This window comes from Staurois parvus, unplaced genomic scaffold, assembly GCF_062004578.1.
Source record: "Staurois parvus isolate SC_StPar_1 unplaced genomic scaffold, SC_StPar_1.0 ptg002073l, whole genome shotgun sequence".
Classification (NCBI taxonomy): Eukaryota; Metazoa; Chordata; class Amphibia; order Anura; family Ranidae; genus Staurois; species Staurois parvus.
The window spans coordinates 385,786-410,000 of NW_028319869.1; the positions used below are offsets into that span (position 1 = coordinate 385,786).

Below are 24,215 nucleotides of genomic sequence, written 5' to 3' on the forward strand. Positions count from 1 at the left end.
GAAGCCTGTGGGACGGAGGGAGGAGGTAAGTAAAAGTGCTTTTAAAAGTCCCCTAGACATAAATGAGTATTGAGAAGAGAAGTCCATCCTTCTGACCATGTTTTGTGTTACATCCATACTTAGGGTGCAAAATGAAACACAGTTACGGCCCGCACCCCCTCCACACCCCAAACCAAACAGAAGCTGGGGATTCTTCTTCCCTTTCATCTTGTCATTATTTAAATTTGGAATTGCTGTGCGTGGCTCCGCCCACACAGCCGCATCATTTATTCAAAGGAATCTTTTCATAAAAAATTACAAGTATTATCTGCGAAGGAACTCATAGTTCCCAATGGAGCACATGCGTGGTCATGTCATTGATGCTTCCTCCAGCCCCAGAGATGAAGGTCCATATCTCTGTACCTACCTACGGCTGGAGAAATAGTCTGCAGGAGCCAGAGCATTGCATCCACAATCTACTGATCACAATTGCAGCTTTGTAGGCTCCAGTGCAAAAATCTTTATTTCCCTTTCTTTCCCTGTCCTTCCCTTCCCTTTCCTTCTTTCCTTTCCTCTTTCTTTCCCATCCCTTTCATTTCCTTGCCTTTCCCTCCACCCATTTTTCCTTCTTTGCTTCCCTTTCTACCTTCCTTCCCTTTCTACCTTCCTTCCTTCCTGTGTCGGGATCATCTGCTTCTTACCTTATTATTTCTTCAAGAAACCCATCCATTAATCTTTTCCTTTCTTCCCCTCACTTTCCTTCCTTCCCCTGCCTCTCCTTCTGCCTTTTCTTCCATCTTTGCTTCCCTTTTCTTCCTTCCTTCCCTTCCTACCATCTACATCTTACCTTATTAATTCTTCAATAAACCCATCTATTTCCCTTTCCTTCCTTCTCCTCCTTTTCCTTCCTTCTCTCCCTCCCCTGCCTTTCCTTCCGCCTTTTCTTCCTTCCTTCCTACCATCTGCTTCTTACCTTATCATTTCTTCAAGAAACCCATCCATTAAACTTCCTTCCTTCTTTCCACTCCCTACCTTCCTTCCCTCCTTCATTCCTTCTTTCTTCCCTGCCTTTTCCTTCCTTCCTTCCCCTCCCTTCTTTCCCTTTTTTCTTCCAACAACTTTTTTGTCCTCTTTCTCCCTTTCTTCCTTGTTTCCTTCCCTTTTTTGCTCCCTTCCCTCCCTTATTTCCTTCCTTCCTTCCTCCCTCTCGCTCCTTCCTTACTTCCCCTTCCTTCCTACCCTTTCCCTTTTTTTCTTCAAACAACTTTCCCTTCCCTCTTCTCCCTTTTTTCCTTCCTTCCTTCCATTCATCCTTTCTTCTATCTTTGCTTCCCTTTCCTTTCCTTCCTTCCCCTCTTTTTCTCCCTCCCCTGCCTTTTCTTCCGCCTTTTCATCCTTCCTTCCTTCCTACCATCTGCTTCTTACCTCATCATTTCTTCAAGAAACCCATCCATTAAACTTCCTTCTTTCCACTCCCTAACTACCTTCCCTCCTTCATTCCTTCTTTCCTCCCATCCCCTCCCTTCTTTCCCTTTTTCCTTCCAATAACTTTTTCTTCCTCTTTTTCCCTTTCTTTCTTTCCTTCCCTTCCCTCCCTTTCTTTCTTCCTTCCTCCCTTCCCCTCCCTTCGTTCCCTTTCCCCTTTTTTCTTCCAACAACTTTTTCTTCCTCTTTCTCCCTTTCTTCCTTCTTTCTTTCCCTTTTTTTGTTCCCTTCCCTCCCTTATTTCCTTTCTTCCTTTCCCTCCCTTCCTACCCTTTCCCTTTTTTTCATCAAACAACTTTCCCTTCCTCTTTCTCCCTTTCTTCCTTCTTTCCTTCCCTTTTTTTTCCCTTACCTCCCTTATTTCCTTCCTTCCTCTTTCTCCTTCCCTACTTCCCCTCCCTTCCTACCCTTTCCCTTTTTTTGTTCAAACAACTTCCCCTTCCTCTTTCTCCCTTTCTTCCTTCTTCCCATCCTTCCTTCCTTGGAAGTACAAGCTTTTGTAAACTCATAGGGATCTATTTGTGAATGTCTCAGCATTTGCACAGGCATCATGAATTGTCCCTTTAACTTGCCTAATGTGTATTCCCTGTGGCTCCACCCACAGAGCCGCGTCATTCAATCACGGGAATCTATGAATGAAGAAACTACAAGTCTTATCAGCTACAGAGGGACTTGTAGTTCTCAATGGAAGAAAAGTGCGGTGATGTCATTGATACTTCATCCTGCCCCGGAGCAGAAGGTCCATACCTCATTACGGACCTGTGGCTGAAGCAATAGTCTGCAAGGGCCAGAGCATTGCACCCGCGAACCACTAATCACAATTGCAGCTTTTCAGACTCCAATGCAAACAAAATTAAAAAATGCACATTTCTTGTATTAATCAATATATGTGCATTCATTATTTTATTGCAGGTGGACTGCTCCTTTAACCCTTGGGTAGGGGAGTTTTGACATTTCCCTGCTCAGTTTTAAAGCCTTTGGATGGACATCGCTCCGGCCATGAAGGCACCAATGTCCCCAATTATAAAGGGGTTACAGTGAGTACAGACGCCAGGGTCCATTTCCCGTTAATAGTCGATGACAGCGTTCTCGCTTTATTAATCTTGCTGTGACTGAGATTGGAAAACTGCTCTGTAACCTTGAATTAAATGAGAAACAAAACATTACATAAATCCTCGGAATATGTATTCCTCCCCGGCTCCCTGGCATCACAACACATTGCGCCGTCTCCGGGTGAAGAGCAGAGAAAACAATTGGCGCTGTTTGTACAACGCGGGATTCGGCTCTATGCTAATGAGAAGATTCAATGCGAGAGGTAAAGCTGCAATTTATTCTGTAATGAAATCTACATGCAGCAGGAAGACAATAGAGACCCGTGCATATCTCCGAAATTAATCGCATCCAGAATTTCCCGTCTGCTCTGCTCTCCCCCCCACAAGACTCCGGCGTGCATGCTGATATCGCCCGCGTCCCAACTTACATGCACAGTAGCTCTGACTCGTAACGATTCAATTTACTCTTTTCTAGGGCGAGCTGGAACCACTCGTGGAGGAGCTGAGCCTCGTCCTGGGCGCCTGCGTCTGTTAGAGAGATGAATCACAAATAAAGCTTGTTGTAAGAAAAGTGCGTTACATTTACACCGCTAATAAGTCGCTTACAATGCACACATATGAAAATTCATTTCCTAAACTGTGCCGGGACCATCTGCTTCTTACCGTATTATTTCTTCAAGAAACCCAGCCATTAATCTTCCTTCCTTCTTTCCTCTCCCTACCTTCCTTCCCTCCTTCCTCTCCTTTCTTCCTTCACTCCTTTCTTCCTTCCCTCCTTTCTTCCTTCCTTCCCTCCTTTCTTCCTTCCTTCCTCTCCTTTCTTCCTTCCGTCCTATCGCTTCTTCCTTCCCCTTTCCTTCCTTCCTTTCCTTCTCTCTCTCCAACTTACTTCCCTTTACCTTCCTTCCTTCCCTCCCTCTATTCCGTCTTTCCTCTCTCTACCGTTCTTCTCTTTTCTCTCCTTCCTTCCGTCCCCTTTTCTTCCTTCCATCTTTCCCTTCCTTCTTCTCGCTCTCCAACTTACTTCCCTTTACCTTCCTTCTTTCTTTCCATCCTTCCCTCCCTCCATTCCGTCTTTCCTCTCTCCACCGTTCTTCTCTTTTCTCTCCTTCCTTCCTATCACTTTTTCCTTCCTCTCGCTTCTTCCATCCCCTTTTCTTCCTTCCTTTTTCTCTCTCCAACTTACTTCCCTTTACCTTCCTTCCTTCCTTCTTTCCATCATTCCCTCCCTCCATTCCATCTTTCTTCTCTCTACCATTCTTCTCTTTTCTCTCCTTCCTTCCTTCCTCTCGCTTTTCCCTTCCTTCTTCTTGCTTCTTCCTTCCCCTTTCCTTTCTTCCTTCCTATTTTCTTTTCTTCTCACTTTTTTCCTTCTTTCCCCTCCTTCCTTCTTCTCCCTATCCATGCTTTCTTTCCCTCCTTCTTTTCTCTCTCCAACTTACTTCCCTTTACCTTCCTTCCTCCTTCCCATCCTTCCCTCCCTCCATTCATACTTTCCTCTCTCTACCATTCTTCTTTTCTCTCCTTCCTTCTTCTCACTTCTTCCGTCCCCTTTTCTTCCTTCTTTCCCTCCTTCTTTTCTCTCCAATTTACTGCCCTTTACCTTCCTTCATTCTTTGCATCCTTCCCTCCCTCCATTCCTCTCTCTACCATTCTTCTCTTTTCTCTCCTTCCTTCCTTCCTCTCACTTCTTCCATCCCCTTTTCTTCCTTCCATCTTTCCCTTCCTTCTTTTCTCTCCCCAACGTACTTCCCTTTACCTTCCTTCCTTCTTTCCATCCTTCCCTCCCTCCATTCCTTCTTTCCTCTCTCTACCATTCTTCTCTTTTCTCTCCTTCCTTCCTTTCACTTCTTTCTTCCCCTTTCCTTCCTTCTTTCCTTCCTCTCATTTTTTTCCTTCTTTCCCTTCCTTCTTTCTTCTCGCTATCTTCCCTCCTCCCCTTCCTTCCTTCCCTATCCATGTTTTCTTTCCCTCCTTCTTTTCTCTCTCCAACTTACTTCCCTTTACCTTCCTTCTTTCCATCCTTCCCTCGTTCCCTTTCCTCTCTCTGCAATCCTTCTCTTTTCTCTCCTTCCTTCCTTTTCCCTACCTTTCTTCCCTTTCTCTTTAGTCCTTCTTTCATCCCTTCTTACATTCCTTCCCTTTCTTCCTTCTTTCTTTCCCTCCCTTTCCTTTTTCCCCTTCCTTCCTTTTTTAATGGAAATACAAGCTTAGTGAACACACAGGGATCTATTTATTAAAAAAAATAAAAAAATGACCTGAGTGAATGTAACTGCATTCACCCAGCTGTCCTGAATATTCCTCATATTGTGTCTTATATGTGTATTTCCTATGATTCTTGGCTCCATCTAGTGGCCATAATGCAGTATTTTCCAGAATTAAAGAATAGATTCACCTTTTAGACAAAAATAATAAATGCACTTTTTTTGCAGGTAAAATGCAGGATGCGTTTGATGCGTTTCTGCATTGCGATTTTTGCTGCATTTTTTATGTGATTTGCATTTTTTCATTTTTTTTTCTTGTTGCTAGGCAGATTTAAAATGCAAAACGTGGCAAAGACGCATTAAAAACGCAATACATGCTTTCCTGCAGCGTTCTCATTGAAGTCTATAAAACAAAAAAACGCAACGTTTTGCGTTCAAAAAAGTCCCTGACCCATTTCCCAAAAACGCACCGGGAGTGAAAACGCGGAGATGTGATCCTGTCCCGTAGGAAATCGTGTTACATGGACTGCTGTGCGTTTCCGCAAAACGCGTCAGAAAAACACTTAGGTGTGAACCGAGAGTCAATCTGACCCAGCCATGTCCCCGACCTTCGCTGCAACATCGGCCCCGCTTGGCCAAAATCACACCCAATCAGGACAGCAAAAGGGCAGCAGCACACGAATCACTCATCACTCTGCTCTCTCCTCCTGTCAGCATGTCCCCAGCTACACATGATTGGCTCACCTTTCTTACCCTCCCTCCCCCAAGGGGGACTGTTATCAAGGCAAAGTTAAGGTAGACAAAAAAAGTATTGATTTTTATTAAACGTGATTGTACTGATTGTCGATTTTTATATTCCTGCCTTGCGTTTCGGAGCGCGGTAATGCTGGGACTTGTAGCCCCCCCCCCCCCCCCCAGTCTCCAGGTCTGCATGCAAGTCCCGCCTCTCCTTCTGCTCGCTGAAAAGCTCGCCGTCTCTTTAGGACTCTATTGCGCCGTCTCTTCTCCCGGCTAATTCTCCTCGCTGTTAAATGGACGTCGCTGACAACAAAGGGCCCTTTCATTCCGGGGCCGGCGTAATTATTAGAGAGGCGCCGCGTAAATGTCAGAGAGGAGGGCTCGTGTTTCGCCTCGCGTTCGCTATTCTCAGCCGCGATCATTTTCTAATTATCCTAACATTACCTACGGAGCGACGTGAAATGTATCGGAGGAGATGAGCCGCCTCTGATCTAATAATCATCGGACAATGAATAAGGCGTCAGACGCAGCGCACACGGCGGCGAGGGGGACGCGCGTCAACCCTTGTGACCGGTGACACGGGGGGGGGGATTTAAAGGGGATCGGTCACAGAGCAAACCACCTGTGTGACCGGGCTCTGGTGGAAGCTGCCAATAGCCGAATCGCGTGTACGGTACTCCTGCGCTGAAAGTAGGGTGACGCGCTGAAGTCAGGAAACAGCCGCTTCCATCGGCCCTAGTTTTGGGGAATGACCATAAAAGCTGTAAAAGCAATAATTTCTCCTTCTCTCTGGCTGCATTCTTGCAGCCATTGAGAAATACTGTGTGAGCTGTGATTGGCCACAGCTTGTCACATGGTACAAGGCTGTTGTGAATAGCCCTGTACCATGTGACCTCTGTGATCATTCACAGATTTCACTAGTAGTAAGCAATGATGTCAGAAGTGACATCTTGCTTACTCCCGTTCATGTGATCACTGATTGGCCAATCAGTGATCACATGATCGAGACCTCGCACAGAGGTTTATAAACGGCCACCAGCCCCTGCACTGCCACCGTCCAGCCGTTTATATACAACGGCCAGATGGGAGGTGGTTAAACAATTGAAACATAAAAATTAAAACGGAAAAAATTTACTATTTTAAAAATTAAAAAATATAAAAAAAATATACTGTCTTAAAAGTGACAACTAAAAAAAAATAACATTTTTAAAAATTGAAATAATGTAAAAATTAAAATTTAAATACAAATATTTATAAATTAAGATTAAAAAAATATATAAAATTTTAAAAATGGTAAAAAATAAAACGGAAAAAGTATACTATTTTAAAAATTAAAAAATATATAACATTTTAAAACTTAAAAATGTTAAAAAATAAAATGGAAAAAAATATACTATTTTAAAAAATTTTAAAAATATAAAATTTGAACACTTATAAATGGTAAAAAATAAAATGGAAAAAATATACTATTTTAAAAATAAAAAAAATAAACATTTAAAAAAATTAAAAATGGTAAACAATGGAAAAAAATATACTATTTTAAACATTTTAAAAAATATAAAATCTTAAAACTTAAAAATGGTAAAACATAAAATGGAAAAAAAATGTACTATTTTAAAAATTTAAAAATATATAAGAATTTAAAACTTAAAAATGGTAAAAAATAAAATGGAAAAAAATACTATTTTAAATTTAAAAATATATAAAATATATAAATATATTGTCGCGTTCAGTTTGTCACAATGCAGTAAAAAAATCCAATTTTTAAAAACTGTTAGAATTTTTTAAAATTTTATATATTTTTACATTTAAAATAGTATTTTTTTACATTTTATTTTTTACCATTTTGAAGTTTTAAAATTTTATATTTTTAAAAAAATTTTTAAATAGTATAAATAATTCATTAGTCAGCGCTCCAACAAGAGTTTCCTGAAAATAAATATATTGTCACAGTTTGTCAAAATGTAGTAAAAAAAATCCAATTTTTAAAAATTGTTAGAATGTTTTAAAATTTTATATATTTTTAAATTTAAAATAGTATTTTTTTCCATTTTATTTTTTACCATGTATATGTTTTAAAATCTTATATATTTTTTCATTTTTAAAATAGTATATTTTTTTCCATTTTATTTTTTAACCATTTTTAAGTTTTAAAATGTTATATTTTTAAAACATTTTTAAATAGTATAAATAATTCATTAGTCAGCGCTCCACCAAGAGTTTCCTGAAAATAAATATTTTGTCACAGTTTGTCAAAATGCAGTAAAAAAAACTATTTTTAATAGATATTAGAGCTGTTTATTGGGAATAAAATGGCTCCGCTGTCTGGCAGCAAAGACACATCGAACAATCACACGCTCGATCTGCGTCCATTTACCATTCAGCGAAGAGACAGAGCGGCCAAGAATTAATGGCGAAATGACATTATTGTAATGTGTGTGTGGGGGGGGGGGGGGGAGGGGGTCGTAAATCACTCAGATCATTAGAGGGGAGGGGGAACGTGCGTCTAGGAGAGGAAATTATGGTCTGCTCCCAAGCAACGTTAATTATGAGTTATTGCTGTAAAAGATGATCTGAAGGTAATTTTTTGATCAGATTTTCGCATTTTGTTATGCTGCGTTTTCCTCGCCATATTTCATTAACAGATCGGAAGGGGCACCCTCTAGCGGCTGAATCTACGATCAATGGAGTAATGCAGGCCATAGACGGGTCGAAAATCATCCGTTTTAAAAAAAAAGAAAAATCGGTCGTTCAATCGGCCGATTATTGTCCCGTCTACGGCCGGCATTTTTACTTCTGTCCCTGCAAAGAGCTCCGCTATTATATTTTACATGAAAGTCTTGCGGTTGCAACAATGTATCCATTTGTATCCATTTCGGATACAGACATTTTTATTCAGATACAAATAGATACATTGTTGCAACTGCAAGACTTTTCATATAAAATATAATAGCGGACTGGAATTCCTCTTCTTCCTTCTTCTTTTTCTTCTCCTTCCTTTTTCTTCTTCTTTTTCTTCTCCTTCCTTTTCCTTCTTCTTCTTCTACTTTTTCTTCTTCCTTCTTCTTCTACTTCCTTCTTCTTCTTCCTTCTTCTTTTTCCTTCTTCCTTCTTTTTCTTCTTCCTTCTTCTTCTTTTTCTTCTTCTTCCTTCTTCTTATTTTTGTTTTCTTTTTCCTTCTTCTTCCTCTTCTTCTTCTTTTTCTCCTTCTTTTCCTCTTTTTTTTCTTCTTCTTCTTTTTCTTCTCTCCCCCCCCTCATATAATCCCTCTCTCCCTCTCTCTCTCATATAATCTCCCTCCCTCCTTCTCTCTCTCATTCTCTCCTCCCTCTCTCCCCCTCTCTCCCCCCCCTTCTCTCTCTCCTTCTCTCTCTCTCCCCCCCCTCCTCTCCCTCTCCCCTTCTCTCTCTCTCTCTCTCTCTCTAATAATCTCTTCCTCTGCTCTCTCCTTCTCTCTGCCTCCGCTCTCTCCTCTCTCTCTCATATAATATCTCTCTCTACTTCTCTCTCTCCTCTCCCTCTCTCTCCCCCTCTCCTTCTCTCTTTCTCTCCCCTCTCTCACTCCGTTCTCTCTCTCTCATAATATCTCTCTCTCCTTCTCTCTCTCTCCTTCTCTCTCGCTCATATAATCTCTCTCTCGGTCTCTACCCCCCTCTCTCACTCCTCTCTCTCTCATATAATCTCTCTCCTTCTCTCTCTCCCGTATAATATCTCTCTCTCTCTCTCTACCTCTCTCTTTCCCTCTCTCTCTCTCTCTCTCTCTCTCCCTCCCTCCCTCTCTCTCTCCCCTCTCTCTATCTCTCTTCTTCTCTCTCTCCTCTCTCGCTCCTCTCACTCTCTTTCTCTCTCTCCCCTCTCTCTTCCTCTTCTCTCTCTCTTCCTATGCTGCACAAGTCTATATGTGGACATTTGTGCTCAGGGGTGTGACTGTTACTCAGCTCTGCAGTGTGAGGGTAGGAAACAGCATATTAACTGAGAGAGAAATGTATTTACTTAGCAAAAACTAGTCACAAAATCACAACATGCCAAGTGAACAGAACTAGAAGGGCCCATTCACACGACCGCTTTGTGGTAATATGCGCATTTCCGCACGCTGTACCACAATACATGCATTCATCCTGATGTGTGGTGTGGCTAGTGCCCCACCACTGCACATTGAGCCACGCAGCAACACATATCTGCTGCAAGCTGCGGCAGGGGGTGCTCTTCAGCCACACTCATCAGCACAAATATCCTCACACTGCAGAGCTGAGTAACAGCCACAGCAATCAGCACAAATATCCTCATACTGCAGAGCTGAGTAACAGCCACCTTCCTTATCACATGTGTCCTCACACTGCAGAGCTGAGTAACAGCCACCTTCCTTATCACACGTGTCCTCACACTGCAGAGCTGACTAACAGCCACCTTCCTTATCACAAATGTCCTCACATTGCAGAGCCGAGTAACAGCCACCTTCCTTATCATAAATGTCCTCATACTGCAGAGCTGAGTAACAGCCACCTTCTTTATAGCAAATTGTCATCACACTGCAGAGCTGAGTAATAACCACCTTCCTTATAATAAATGTCCTCACACTGCAGAGCTGACTAACAGCCACATTCTTATCACACATGTCCTCACACTGCAGAGCTGAGTAACAGCCACATTCTTATCACAAATGTCCTCACACTGCAGAGCTGAGTAGCAGCCACATTCTTATCACAAATGTCTTTATACTGTAGAGCTGAGTAACAGCCACCTTCCTTATCACAAATGTCCTCACACTGCAGAGCTGAGTAACAGCCACCTTCCTTATAGCAAATGTCCTCACACTGCAGAGCTGAGTAACAGCAACATTCTTATCACAAATGTCCTCACACCGCAGAGCTGAGTAACAGCCACCTTCCTTATCACACGTGTCCTCACACTGCAGAGCTGACTAACAGCCACATTCTTATCACAAATGTCCTTACACTGCAGAGCTGAGTAACAGCCACCTTCCTTATCACAAATGTCCTCACACTGCAGAGCCGAGTAACAGCCACCTTCCTTATCATAAATGTCCTTATACTGCAGAGCTGAGTAACAGCCACCTTCTTTATAACAAATGTCCTCACACTGCAGAGCTGAGTAACAGCCACCTTCCTTATCATAAATGTCCTTATACTGCAGAGCTGAGTAACAGCCACCTTCTTTATAACAAATGTCCTCACACTGCAGAGCTGAGTAACAGCCACATTCCTTATCACACATGTCCTCATACTGCAGAGCTGACTAACAGCCACATTCCTCATCACACATGTCCTCACACTGCAGAGCTGACTAACAGCCACATTCCTCATCACAAATGTCCTCACGCTGCAGGGCTGAGTAACAGCCACCTTCCTTATAACAAATGTCCTCACACTGCAGAGCTGAGTAACAGCCACATTCTTATCACACATGTCCTCACACTGCAGAGCTGAGTAACAGCCACACCCCTCAGCACAAATATCTTCACACAGACCTCTGTAGTGGAAGGAGATTGAGTGTGTGCTTGACAATGCAAATTAAATGTGTTGGTGCGATGAGTAGGACCAACATGCTGTTTTCTGCCCTCATAGTGTAGTAATCTATACGAGCAGAGCTGAGTATTAGACACACCCCTCAGCACAAATATCTTCACGCAGACCTTTGTAGTGGAGGGAGATTGAGTGTGTGCTTGACAATGCAAATTAAATGTGTTGGTGCGATGAGTAGGATCAACATGCTGTTTTCTGCCCTCATAGTGTAGTAATCGCTATTAGCAGAGCTGAGTAGCAGCCACACCCCTCAGCACAAATATCTTCACACAGACCTGTGTAGTGGAGGAGGAGAGTGTGTGCTTGACGATGCAAGTTAAATTCATTGGTGTAATGGGTGGCACCCCTCACGGCAGACGTGCGGTGGGACGTCCATCCTTTCTGCAAGATGCACTGGGGTGCCACGGCACCTCAATGCATAACACTTGTATCATGCATGGCAGTAAAGCATGTTTTTGTACATGTATGAACATACGTCTGCTTGCTCCAATAACAATGTATGGAGTGCCATTAAGAATTAAAGTCACCATTGCGCATCCGCTAAAGGGCGACGCGTTTCTGCGTGAGCAATAAAAGCGTGCGTACAAGTGTGAACAGAGCCATTTCCACAGATCTAACCAGAGCAGATTATCTTTGCTAAGGGAAAAGGAGGTCTTCCTACAGATGATTCTTCATTGATTTCTTGCCAACATATATATATCTCATTCTACATAATGAGACCCGACCATTTCCAGAACTAATTGCGCCGAGATTAATGAGCCACTTATAAAGTCAGGAGGCCACTATGAATATGGATAATTGGGTTACACTCCTAAAGGGGCACTGACACCGCCCGCCCAGGACTGACCAATAATCGTGATTTAATTAGTCTCTGATTGCCTTTCATTATGATACTCCAGGGTGTCGTCCTTTTCCAAACAGCTGAGGGTATTACAGCGGCGCAGCCGAGTCACTGCAATTTCAGACGTCCGTTAAATAACAAGGAGTGCAAATGTTCACGCACGGATTGAAGCAGAACTCCGGCTGGGTGAATAACATACTTAAAGGGTAACTCAATTTTTGTAGGAGAAAAAAGCAAATTAAAAATAAATTGTGTATATGAGGGGTCTTCAGGAAGTTTAGGTACTTTTATACATACATATATGTTAAAAAAAGTGCGGAAACATTTTGAAGAATACACACACACACATATATGTATGTATATATATACAGGTGAAACTCGAAAAATTAGAATATTGTACAAAAGTTCATTTATTTCAGTAATGCAACTTAAAAGGTGAAAGTAATATATGAGATAGACTCATTACATGCAAAGCAAGATAGTTCAAGCCGTGATTTGTCATCATTGTGATGATTATGGCTTACAGCTCATGAAAACCTCAAATATATATATATACTGTATATACTGTATGTTGAAATGCGTTTTTATTACAAAATATATGAAAAATATTTTTTAAAATTAAATTTTCAAATGTATTGTGTGTCTCTAAAAATACATTTAATCCACATTTTTGGAATGCACTTACAAATATATGTAAAAATATATGTGAAAATGTCTTTTTTATATGTTAAAAAAATCTGAAGAATATATTTAAAAAATATATATATTTTTATTAATATTTTTCATATATTTTGTAATATATATATACTGCTCGTTGAAATGCGTTTTTTATATATCACATAATATATGAAAAATATTTTAAAAATATATATATTTTTTAAATATATTCCTCAGATTTCTTTTACTATATATATATACACATATATATGTATATATATATACATATAAAAAAATATAAAATATATATATTTTTTAAATATATCCTTCAGATTTCTTTTAATATATATATATATATATATATATATACATATGTATATATATGTGTATATATATATATATATATATATAGATATACATATATATATATATACATATATGTATACATATATATGTTTATATATATATATATTAAAAGAAATCTGAAGAATATATTTAAAAAACATATATATTTTTAAAATATTTTTCATATATATATATATGTATGGGCAGCACAATGGCTGAATGGTTAGCACTTCTGCTTGGCAGTACTAGGGTCCCTGGTTCGAATCCCAACCACGGCACCACCTGCCTGGAGTTTGCATGTTCTCCCTGTGCCTGCATGGGTTTCCTCCAGGTACTCTGGTTTCCTCCCACACTCCAAAGACATACTGGGAGGTGAATTGTCTCCTGTCTAAATTGGCCCTAGTATGTGTATGTATGAATGTGATTTAGGGACCTTAGATTGTACACCCCTTGAGGGTTGGGGACTGATGTGAATGCACAATATATATGTAAAAGAGCTGCACAAATTGATGGCGCTATATAAGTACCTGAAATAAATAAATAATATATATATATATAAAAACATTTTTTTATTTATTTTAGATATATTGAATATGGCCAAAATTGGAGTATTTCAAATATATGTCAATATATTTGGGAAGAATATTTTTAAAATATATTTCAAATATATTTTTTTCTTCCATGTGGGATTGTACCTGACACCATACAAAGAGCGCCATTTGAGCGACTTACCTGCTACTCCTCAGAGAGCTTTCTCCAGCCTGACACCTTGGATCTCAAGAGCTTCTCTTCCACCTCTTATAACTGTTCTTTTCTGAAGCTGTGTTTCTATATATTTTATGGCTTTTTTTTTGCCAATAGAGTTTAAAACATTCTCATTCAGTACAAATAAAGAGTTTTCAAAAAATATTTGAAAGATGCAAAGTGACTGCATTTTTCCTGCGACCCCCTCCCCATGACTATAAACCTGCTTCTATTTTTCCGATAGAGCGGTAGCTGGGATCACCCATAATATAGCATCACACAATAGCAACCTTCTCCTTTCTTAAGCACACTACAAAAGTCGCTCTCCTATAGGCCCCGTACAATTGTACCCGGCACCGTACAAAGAGAGCCGCTTTAGCGCCATACCTGATTCTCCTCGAAGAGCTTTCTCCAGCCTGACACCTTGGATCTCAAGAGCCCGCTGCTTCTCTTCTGTCTCTTGTAGCTGGCGCTGTATTGTCTAAAGAAAAAGAATCACTTGTTACAATGTTACTCTTGTGTGTGTGCGCCGACTACTTCACGCGGCGCGCACGCGGTTCTTGACGGATTCCTGGAACTCCATACAATTGGGGACTCTCCAGTCATTCTGTTTACCCGCGGCCCTCAATCTCAGGTTAGAGAAACACGATGCATGGCTTTTATTTTTTTATCCCTTCCTCGCTATGCTTTCTAAAGGAGCTTCGGCGCCATACGTTTCCTTTTCAATACAGATTTGTTAAAGATCAGAGATGAGGTGTAAATAGGTATATTTAAAGGGAATCTATTATGTATTCTCAGCGGGAACACATTCTTGAACCATTGTGGGAACATTGACCTTAGAGTCATTTGGGGTCATTGTTATAACAAAGATTAGAGATGAGGAACAAACAGGTTCATTCTGAAGGGAAGTCATTGTATGTGTTCATTGGGAATGTTTTTTTTTGAGTGATTGTAACGTTGACCTTGAAGTCATTTTTGACGCACTTTCATTGTATCCTTGCTGTTCCATGTTACCGTCTTTCCTGGATGGCTTTCTGAAAGCGCCCTCTAGTGGGCATCTGCATATTAGGCAACTTTGTCAGTCATTCGCATACGCAGGACCCTCCAGCAGTTTTCCTTTCCACAAACTATATTCGCATGAAGTGTACCTCTGAAGGGGCTATCAAAATTTACTTCATAAGGCGGAGTCCATCACCTAGCATAGACCACTCCTTTTTGCCATGTTACACTCCTCTTCTCTTCTGGGAGTGTCTAATTACTGTCTGCTGGCCCAGCTCCTCCACCCCTCCCCTAACCATCTTACATAGCCAATCATGTAGCTGCTGGGAGATGGCTAAAGGCAAATTCTATAGAGCAGGCAATTTGGGTATTGAATTAAAATTCAAGGAGGTCTGGGCAGCAGGGATCCCAATCACATGTTTGAGCTATGACTATGGCGTCTCCATCAGAGAGTCACTTTACATTGGGTGTCCCCAACAAAATCCCCTCTTACATTAGGAGTCCCCATCAGAGTGCCCCCTTACATCAGGTGTCCCCATTAGCGTGCCCCCTTACATCAGATGTCCCCATCAGAGTGCCCCCCTTACATCATGTGTCCCCATTAGAGTGCCCTCTTACATCAGATGTCCCCATCAGATTGCTCCCATTACATCAGGTATCCCCTTACATCAGGTGTCCCCATTAGAGTGCCCCCTTACATCAGATGTCCCCATAAGATTGCCCCCATTACACCCAGGTATCCTCATCAGAGTGCCCCCTTACATCAGATGCCCCTATCAGATTGCCCCCATTACATCAAGTATCCCCTTACATCAGGTGTACCCATTAGAGCGCCCCCTTACATCAGATGTCCACATCAGTGTGCCCCCATTACATCAGGTGTCCCCATTAGAGTGCCCCCTTACATCAGGTATCCCCTTACATCAGGTATCCCCATTAGAGTGCCCCCTTACATCAGATGTCCCCATCAGATTGCCCCCATTACACCCAGGTATCCTCATCAGAGTGCCCCCTTACATCAGATGCCCCTATCAGATTGTCCCCATTACATCAGGTATCCCCATCAGAGTGCCCCCTTACATCAGGTGTCCCCTTTTGAGGGTCCCCTTACACCAGATGTCCCCACCAGATACCCCTCTTACACTTTTCCCCATTAGAGTGCCCCCTTATATCAGGTGTCCCCATTCAAGTGCCCCCTACAGAAGAGGAGATTAAGGGGGGATATGATCCCCATGTATAATACATAAGGGGGGGATATGATCTCCATGTATAATACATAAGGGGGGGATATGATCCCCATGTATAATACATAAGGGGGGGATATGATCAGCATGTATAATACATAAGGGGGGGGGATATGATCACCATGTATAATACATAAGGGGGGATATGATCTCCATGTATAATACATAAGGGGGGATATGATCTCCATGTATAATACATAAGGGGGGATATGATCTCCATGTATAATACATAAGGGGGGGATATGATCTCCATGTATAATACATAAGGGGGGATATGATCTCCATGTATAATACATAAGGGGGGATATGATCACCATGTATAATACATAAGGGGGGATATGATCTCCATGTATAATACATAAGGGGGGATATGATCTCCATGTATAATACATAAGGGGGGATATGATCTCCATGTATAATATATAAGGGGGGATATGATCTCCATGTATAATACATAAGGGGGGATATGATCTCCATGTATAATACATAAGGGGGGATATGATCTCCATGTATAATACATAAGGGGGGATATGATCTCCATGTATAATACATAAGGGGGATATGATCTCCATGTATAATACATAAGGGGGGGATATGATCTCCATGTATAATACATAAGGGGGGATATGATCTCCATGTATAATACATAAGGGGGGGGGGATATGATCACCATGTATAATACATAAGGGGGGGATATGATCACCATGTATAATACATAAGGGGGATATGATCTCCATGTATAATACATAAGGGGGGATATGATCTCCATGTATAATACATAAGGGGGGGATATGATCTCCATGTATAATACATAAGGGGGATATGATCACCATGTATAATACATAAGGGGGGATATGATCTCCATGTATAATACATAAGGGGGGATATGATCTCCATGTATAATACATAAGGGGGGATATGATCTCCATGTATAATACATAAGGGGGAGATATGATCACCATGTATAATACATAAGGGGGGATATGATCACCATGTATAATACATAAGGGGGGATATGATCTCCATGTATAATACATAAGGGGGGGATATGATCTCATTGTATAATACATAAGGGGGATATGATCTCCATATATAATACATAAGGGGGGGGATATGATCTCCATGTATAATACATAAGGGGGGATATGATCTCCATGTATATATACATCAGTGGTTCATATAGTGAACTCGGTGTAGTTATTCCCCCTGAGGTCATCACAGAGGACAAGGGGGCGCTCTTTACATCTGGAGGAAAAGAAATTTAATCTCCAAATATGAAAAGGTTTCTTCACAGTAAGAGCTGTGAGAATGAGGAATAGACTCCCTCAAGAGTTGGTTGTGGCCATCTCAGTGGATTGCTGTAGGAAAGTCCTGGATTCTTTCTTGGATACACAGAATATAACTGGATATAACATTTATCAGTAAAGTTGATCCAGGGAATATCCGATTGCCTCTCGGAGGATCAGGGAGGAATTTTTTCCCCTGCAGGAGCAAATTAAATCGTGCTTTGCTGGGTTTTTTGCCTTCCTCTGGATCAACTGTGGGTGTAGGATTATAACATTTAAAAACATTTTCATGGTTGAACTGGATGGACTTTTGTCTTTTTTTTCAGCCAGACTAACTGTCCCCATGAGTGCCCCCTTACATCAGGTATCTCCATCAGAGTGCCCTCTTACATCTGTCCCCATCAGAGTGCCCCCCTTACATCAACTGTTCCCATCAGAATGCAGAATGCCCCCTTACACCAGATGCCCCTATCAGATTGCCCCCATTACATCAGGTATCCCCATAAGATTGCCCCCATTACATCAGGTATCCCCATCAGATTGCCCCCATTACATCAGGTGTCCCCATCAGAGTGTCAACTTACACCAGGTGTCCCCATCAGAGTGCCCCCTTTCATCAGGTGTCCCTATCAGAGTACCCCAATACCATTTTATTGCCAGGCAGGTAGTGTGTGGAAGGCAGAGCAGGTTGCAGGTTTGGATGAAGTAAGTTCCATTGTGATGCTGGGTGTGAGGCATGATCGTGACGTCACTGGTTCTTCAGACACTGGTGGTTCTAGCAACCAACAACTGTAGAGGAAGGAGGGGGCGGGACCTGTGCTGGCGGTCCGGATAGAACAGTCTGATAGAACCACAGTCCGCCTCTTAGTGGTGCCTGCTATAGACACTCCAAGTGTCACTTGGGAACATCCAAGATGGCGTACCCAGCAGCAGTCTCAGTCTACTGGATGACCACACAAGGGAGAATTTTACAGATAAATAAATCATAATATATTTAAAACGCACATATGATCTTATGGGAGGAACTTTGTTGCAATGAATGGTCAGCTCCACTCTACAGAAATGCATTCTGTCAGTTTGGGTCGTACATCGCTCTCCCGCTGATCTATGGCAGACTAAAGGAAGTCATTTCATTCGTTAATCTTGAAGCTTTCCCGATCAAGGCTCTGCTCCGCTTTCCTGATCACGGCTCTGCTTTCCCGATCACAGCTCTGCTCCGCTTTCCCGATCACGGCTCTGCTCCGCTTTCCCGATCACGGCTCTGCTCCGCTTTCCCGATCACAGCTCTGCTCCGCTTTCCCGATCACGGCTCTGCTCCGCTTTCCCGATCACGGCTCTGTTCCCCTTTCCCGATCACGGCTCTGCTCCGCTTTCCCGATCACGGCTCTGCTCCGCTTTCCCGATCACATCTCTGCTCCGCTTTCCCGATCACAGCTCTGCTCTGCTCCACTTTCCCGATCACGGTTCTGCTCCACTTTCCCGATCACATCTCTGCTCCGCTTTCCCAATCACATCTCTGCTCCGCTTTCCCAATCACATCTCTGCTCCGCTTTCCCGATCACGGCTCTGCTCCGCTTTCCCGATCATGGCTCTGCTCCGCTTTCCCGATCACATCTCTGCTCCGCTTTCCCAATCACATCTCTGCTCCGCTTTCCCGATCACGGCTCTGCTCCGCTTTCCCGATCACGGCTCTGCTACGCTTTCCCCGATCACGGCTCTGCTGTGCTTTCCCGATCACGGCTCTGCTCCGTTTTCCCGATCACATCTCTGCTCCGCTTTCCCGATCACGGCTCTGCTCCGCTTTCCCGATCACGGCTCTGCTCCGTTTTCCCGATCACGGCTCTGTTCCGCTTTCCTGATCACAGCTCTGCTCCGTTTTTCCCCTTCCCTGTGCCAGCTCCGGGTATTTCATGTTGTTCACACCGCGCCTCCTGGACCGGCTTAATGCCTGTTTGTGCCAAGCAGACACAGCTTATTCCTTCTACTGGAAACCCGGCACAAATATCCTTCGCATTTCTTCTAGTCTGCCATGAGACGACGGAGACATGCAAAGACCTCCATTAACAGTGCAGGTCGGATTATTACCGCTTTGTGCCAGGTGGAAATGAGAATCCAAAACAAAAAAAATCTTTTTTCAAGAAGCTTAAAGAAAGCATCATAAACCTGTAAAGATCAGAGTCCGTCGTGATAATAGGTGTCTGGAGAATGAGACTCCTATTTCTTAAGCCTACAATTATTTTATTTTATTGAATCTCAACTGCCTGACCTGTACATGAACTCTGAGACTGACCACGGCATCTCCCCTATACACCTTCAGTGCATGAAATTGGAGAGACCGCTACTAAAGAGTCCATTCAATCATCCCTTCTCTTCCTTTACTCCTCTTTCAGGGATCACCAGGAGGAAGGAGGTCCTGAGACCTCTATATAGATCTTTATATCACTAGAGGGGTCACCGGCAGGAGGAAGGAGGTCCCGATTCCTCTATATAGATCTTTAAATAACTAGAGGGGTCACCGGCAGGAGGAAGGAGGTCCCGATTCCTCTGTATTGATCTTTATATCACTAGAGGGGTCACTAGAGGGGTCACCAGTGGGAGGAAGGAGGTCCTGATTCCTCTATATAGATCTTTAAATCACTAGAGGGGTCACGAGCAGAAGGAAGGAGGTCCTGATTCATCTATATAGATCTTTATATCACTGGAGGGGTCATCAGGAGGAGGACGGAGGTCCTGATTCCTCTATATAGATCTTTATATCACTAGAGGGGTCACCGGTGGGTGGAAGGAGGTCCCGATTCATCTATATAGATCTTTATATCACTAGAGGGGTCACCGGTGGGAGGAAGGAGGTCCTGATTCCTCTATATAGATCTTTATATCACTAGAGGGGTCACCGGCAGGAGGAAGGAGGTCCTGATTCCTCTATATAGATCTTTAAATCACTAGAGGGGTCACCGGCAGGAGGAAGGAGGTCCTGATTCCTCTGTATTGATCTTTATATCACTAGAGGGGTCACTAGAGGGGTCACCAGTGGGAGGAAGGAGGTCCTGATTCCTCTATATAGATCTTTATATCACTGGAGGGGTCATCAGGAGGAGGACGGAGGTCCTGATTCCTCTATATAGATCTTTATATCACTAGAGGGGTCACCGGTGGGAGGAAGGAGGTCTCGATTCATCTATATAGATCTTTATATCACTAGAGGGGTCACCGGTGGGAGGAAGGAGGTCCCGATTCATCTATATAGATCTTTATATCACTAGAGGGGTCACCGGCAGGAGGAAGGAGGTCCCGATTCATCTATATAGATCTTTATATCACTGGAGGGGTCATCAGGAGGAAGGAGGTCCCGATTCATCTATATAGATCTTTATATCACTAGAGGGGTCACCGGCAGGAGGAAGGAGGTCCTGATTCCTCTATATAGATCTTTATATCACTAGAGGGGTCACCGGCAGGAGGAAGGAGGTCCCGATTCATCTATATAGATCTTTATATCACTAGAGGGGTCATCAGGAGGAAGGAGGTCCCGATTCATCTATATAGATCTTTATATCACTAGAGGGGTCATCAGGAGGAGGAAGGAGGTCCTGATTCCTCTATATAGATCTTTATATCACTAGAGGGGTCACCGGTGGGAGGACGGAGGTCCTGATTCCTCTATATAGATCTTTATATCACTAGAGGGGTCACCGGTGGGAGGACGGAGGTCCTGATTCCTCTATATAGATCTTTATATCACTAGAGGGGTCACCGGTGGGTGGAAGGAGGTCCCGATTCATCTATATAGATCTTTATATCACTAGAGGGGTCACCGGCAGGAGGAAGGAGGTCCTGATTCATCTATATAGATCTTTATATCACTAGAGGGGTCATCAGGAGGAGGAAGGAGGTCCTGATTCCTCTATATAGGTCTCTATATCACTAGAGGGGTCCCCCTATTTTCCTATGTCTCACCTGAGCCTTGTGCAGTCTCTTCAGCTCTTCCTGCTTGGCTCTGAGTCTGGCATCTCTCTCAATCCTCCTCCGTTGTTTAGAAGCTGGAGAATTCTGCAAGAAGAGGATGGTTAAAAGGCACATATGACCTAGATATAAAGTAAATATAATATATACATGTGCTACACTGAAAGCACTACCAGGGGCGGACTGATAACTCATGGGGCCCCCGGGCAAGAGGGGATCATGGGGCCCCTGTGTCCTTGCCCAAACTCTAAAAAGCCTATGAAAAAGGTACCAGGGGCATCTCATGGGGCCCCCTACTGACCCCGGGCCCTCGGGTAGTGCCCGAGTTTCCAAATGGTCAGTCCGCCCCTGAGTAGTACTAAATCCCAAACCAACAATACCATCTATTGAAGCTTACCTATCATTAGATGTGTTGGCTGCATTCGTTTTCTTTTCCCCCCTCTGTTTTCACCTAGTGATCAGTAACACGCCTATTGTATTAGAGGGTCCCCCAGTCTGGATAAAAGAGCACAGGGGGCACCTTTGGACAGCAGCATTGTCAGTCTCAGGGGGGAATGTTATGTGTATTAACTGATTTAGATACACTAACAAATTGAAGCCAAACTCCAACCAATACTTTATAATCAGTTACAGGTTTTTTCTTTTGGGATAAAGGTTTTACATAAATAAATACAAGCTGGTCATTGTAAGCACCCCTGTCAGTAGTCAATGGTTTGTCTCATCTCTGTAACTGATACAGTCTGCTGGAGAGCGTGTTCTTTTGAAAAGACAACAGACTTACTGGCTGGATCGCCAAATGAAAATATCAGAAAGAAAGCCTAAAAAAGAAAACAAATGCAGCCATTACATCTCACAATTAGTAAGCTGCGATATAAAAAATGTTTTTCTACACCTGTCAATCTGATCCTCAATACCTTAAGGACTAGTTACTATTATTATTATACAGGATTTATATATTATTATTATACAGGATTTATGGCGCCAACAGTTTGCTCAGAGCTTTACAATATAACGGGAGACAATACAGCAACAATACAGTTCAATACAAGAGGGATAGGAGGGCCCTGATCCTGGGAGCTTACAATCTAAGAGGGAGGGGCTAGTGGTACAAAAGGTAGTAACTGTGGGGGATGGACTGGTTGGAAGAGTAGAAGATTCCATTATTAGCTGAGGGCAGGATAGGCTTCCCTGAAGAGAGAGGTTTTCAGAGATCGCCTAAAAGTGAGCAGAGTAGGCAATAGTCTGATAGATTGGGGTAGAGAGTTCCAGAGGATGGGGGAGGCTCTAGAGAAGTCCTGGAGACGAGCATGGGAGGAGGAGACAAGGTTATGAACAATTTACTGTGCAAATGTCTCAACAGTCACTCAGCTGTCTCCTTTATGTATCTAATACAGGGTTTTTCAACTGGGGTGCCGCAAAGAGTCACCAGGGCTGAGGATAAGGGGGTACAACTGGTCCTCCTGTAAGGGGCCCAGGCCAGCACGGGGGCCCAGGCAGTTGGGTGAATTGAATGTGGGCAGGGAGGGTGATTGGCGCAGCGGGGGGGGGGGCAATTACTGGAATCGATCCCCTGTATGACTCTAATAGGATCCTTTAGGAGCAGGGGAAGGGTCCGATAAATGTCACATTTACCAGCCCCTTCCTTTCCTGAATAAACACAATGAGTGCTCGGTATTGATCACACACTGTGTTCATTCCTAACTCAAGCATAGTAAATGTGTTTATTTTGGGGTCCCGGCCAGGTTGGCTGTATGGGGCGGCAAAATTACATTCAGCCCGGTACTGTCCAATCAGTAAGGATTTCTACTGTTAAAATCTGTGTACAGAGGAGCAGGAGAGACCGCATCCGGCATCCTAACGGCTCTCTCCTCCCCTGTGTCGTTCTCTGTACCCGCATCCTCCCAACTGATGACATCATCTGTTGCTAAGGGCAGGTCGGGGCAGCTTGCACAGCTCTGTTTTGCAAGCAAAAAGTACAGAGAGCAACACAAATTTTGGAGGGGAGATTTGTTCTGGGGGGGATTTGTACTAGGAGGGAGAGATTTGTACTAGGAGGGGGATTTGTACTAGGAGGGAGAGATTTGTACTTGCAGGGAGAGATTTGTACTAGGAGGGGGATTTGTACTAGGAGGGAGTGATTTGTACTAGGAGGGGGATTTGTACTAGGAGGGAGAGATTTGTACTAGGAGGGGGATTTGTACTAGGAGGGAGAGATTTGTACTAGGAGGGGGATTTGTACTAGGAGGGAGAGATTTGTACTAGCAGGGAGAGGTTTGGACTAGGAGGGGGATTTGTACTAGGAGGGAGAGATTTGTACTAGGAGGGGGATTTGTACTAGGAGGGAGAGATTTGTACTAGGAGGGGGATTTGTACTAGGAGGCAGAGATTTGTACTAGGAGGGGGATTTGTACTAGGAGGGGGATTTGTACTAGGAGGGGGAATTTTGGTGGGGTTTTTTGTACTAGGAGGGAGAGATTTGTACTAAGTGGGGGATTTGTACTAGGAGGGGGATATTGGAGGCGGGGACTGGTACTAGGAGGGGAATTTGTACTAGGAGGAAGGGATTTTGAAATGGGGGTACATACTAGGAGGAAGGTTTTGTACATAGAAGGGTGGGGGGGGGGGATTTCGGGGGGGATTAGTACTATAATGGGTGATTTGTACTAGGAGGGGGATATTGGAGGCGGGGACTGGTACTAGGTGGGGGATATGTACTAGGAGGGAGGGATTTTGAAAGTGGGGTACATACTAGGAGGGGGGATTTGTATATGGAAGGGGGGGATTTCAGGGGGGGGATTAGTACTAGGATGGGGGATTTGTACTAGGAGGGGGATTTTGGAGGGTCTATAAGACTCACTTTGCCTTGAGTGAGTCTTATAGAAACGTGGCTGCAACCAGATTCAGCAGGGTTTTCACAGTGCCTCCAGACAGGGCAGTGGCTTCTTTTCAAATGCTATTGTGCAATCTCATTGGTCAGCTGCTGCAAACCAGTACCGGGGGGCGGGGTTTATCAATGGCTCACCTTAAATGACGAGGAGTGTGCGTACGGGGTATCTTCTTCGGAGGAGCTCGTGTAATTCTCACTTTTAGTCACTCTGTTTCTCATTTCTGAAACAATAAAAAAAAAGTAATTGT

The 24,215-nt window shown here is 43.1% G+C and overlaps 1 protein-coding gene across 2 annotated transcripts in view; it reads right to left on the minus strand.

Annotated features, from left to right (window-relative positions):
- LOC149432866 (F-actin-monooxygenase mical2-like) overlaps window positions 1–24,215 on the minus strand; it is a 252,130-nt gene that overhangs the window by 4,116 nt on the left and 223,799 nt on the right. For both annotated transcript variants that reach the window (XM_089664856.1, XM_089664855.1), the window contains 4 exons: window positions 24,103–24,188; window positions 21,075–21,167; window positions 13,976–14,069; window positions 2,945–3,044 (listed from right to left, as the gene is read on the minus strand). In XM_089664856.1, coding sequence (XP_089520982.1) covers window positions 2,945–3,044; window positions 13,976–14,069; window positions 21,075–21,167; window positions 24,103–24,188 — 373 coding nt within the window. The remainder of the gene's footprint in view (window positions 1–2,944; window positions 3,045–13,975; window positions 14,070–21,074; window positions 21,168–24,102; window positions 24,189–24,215) is intronic.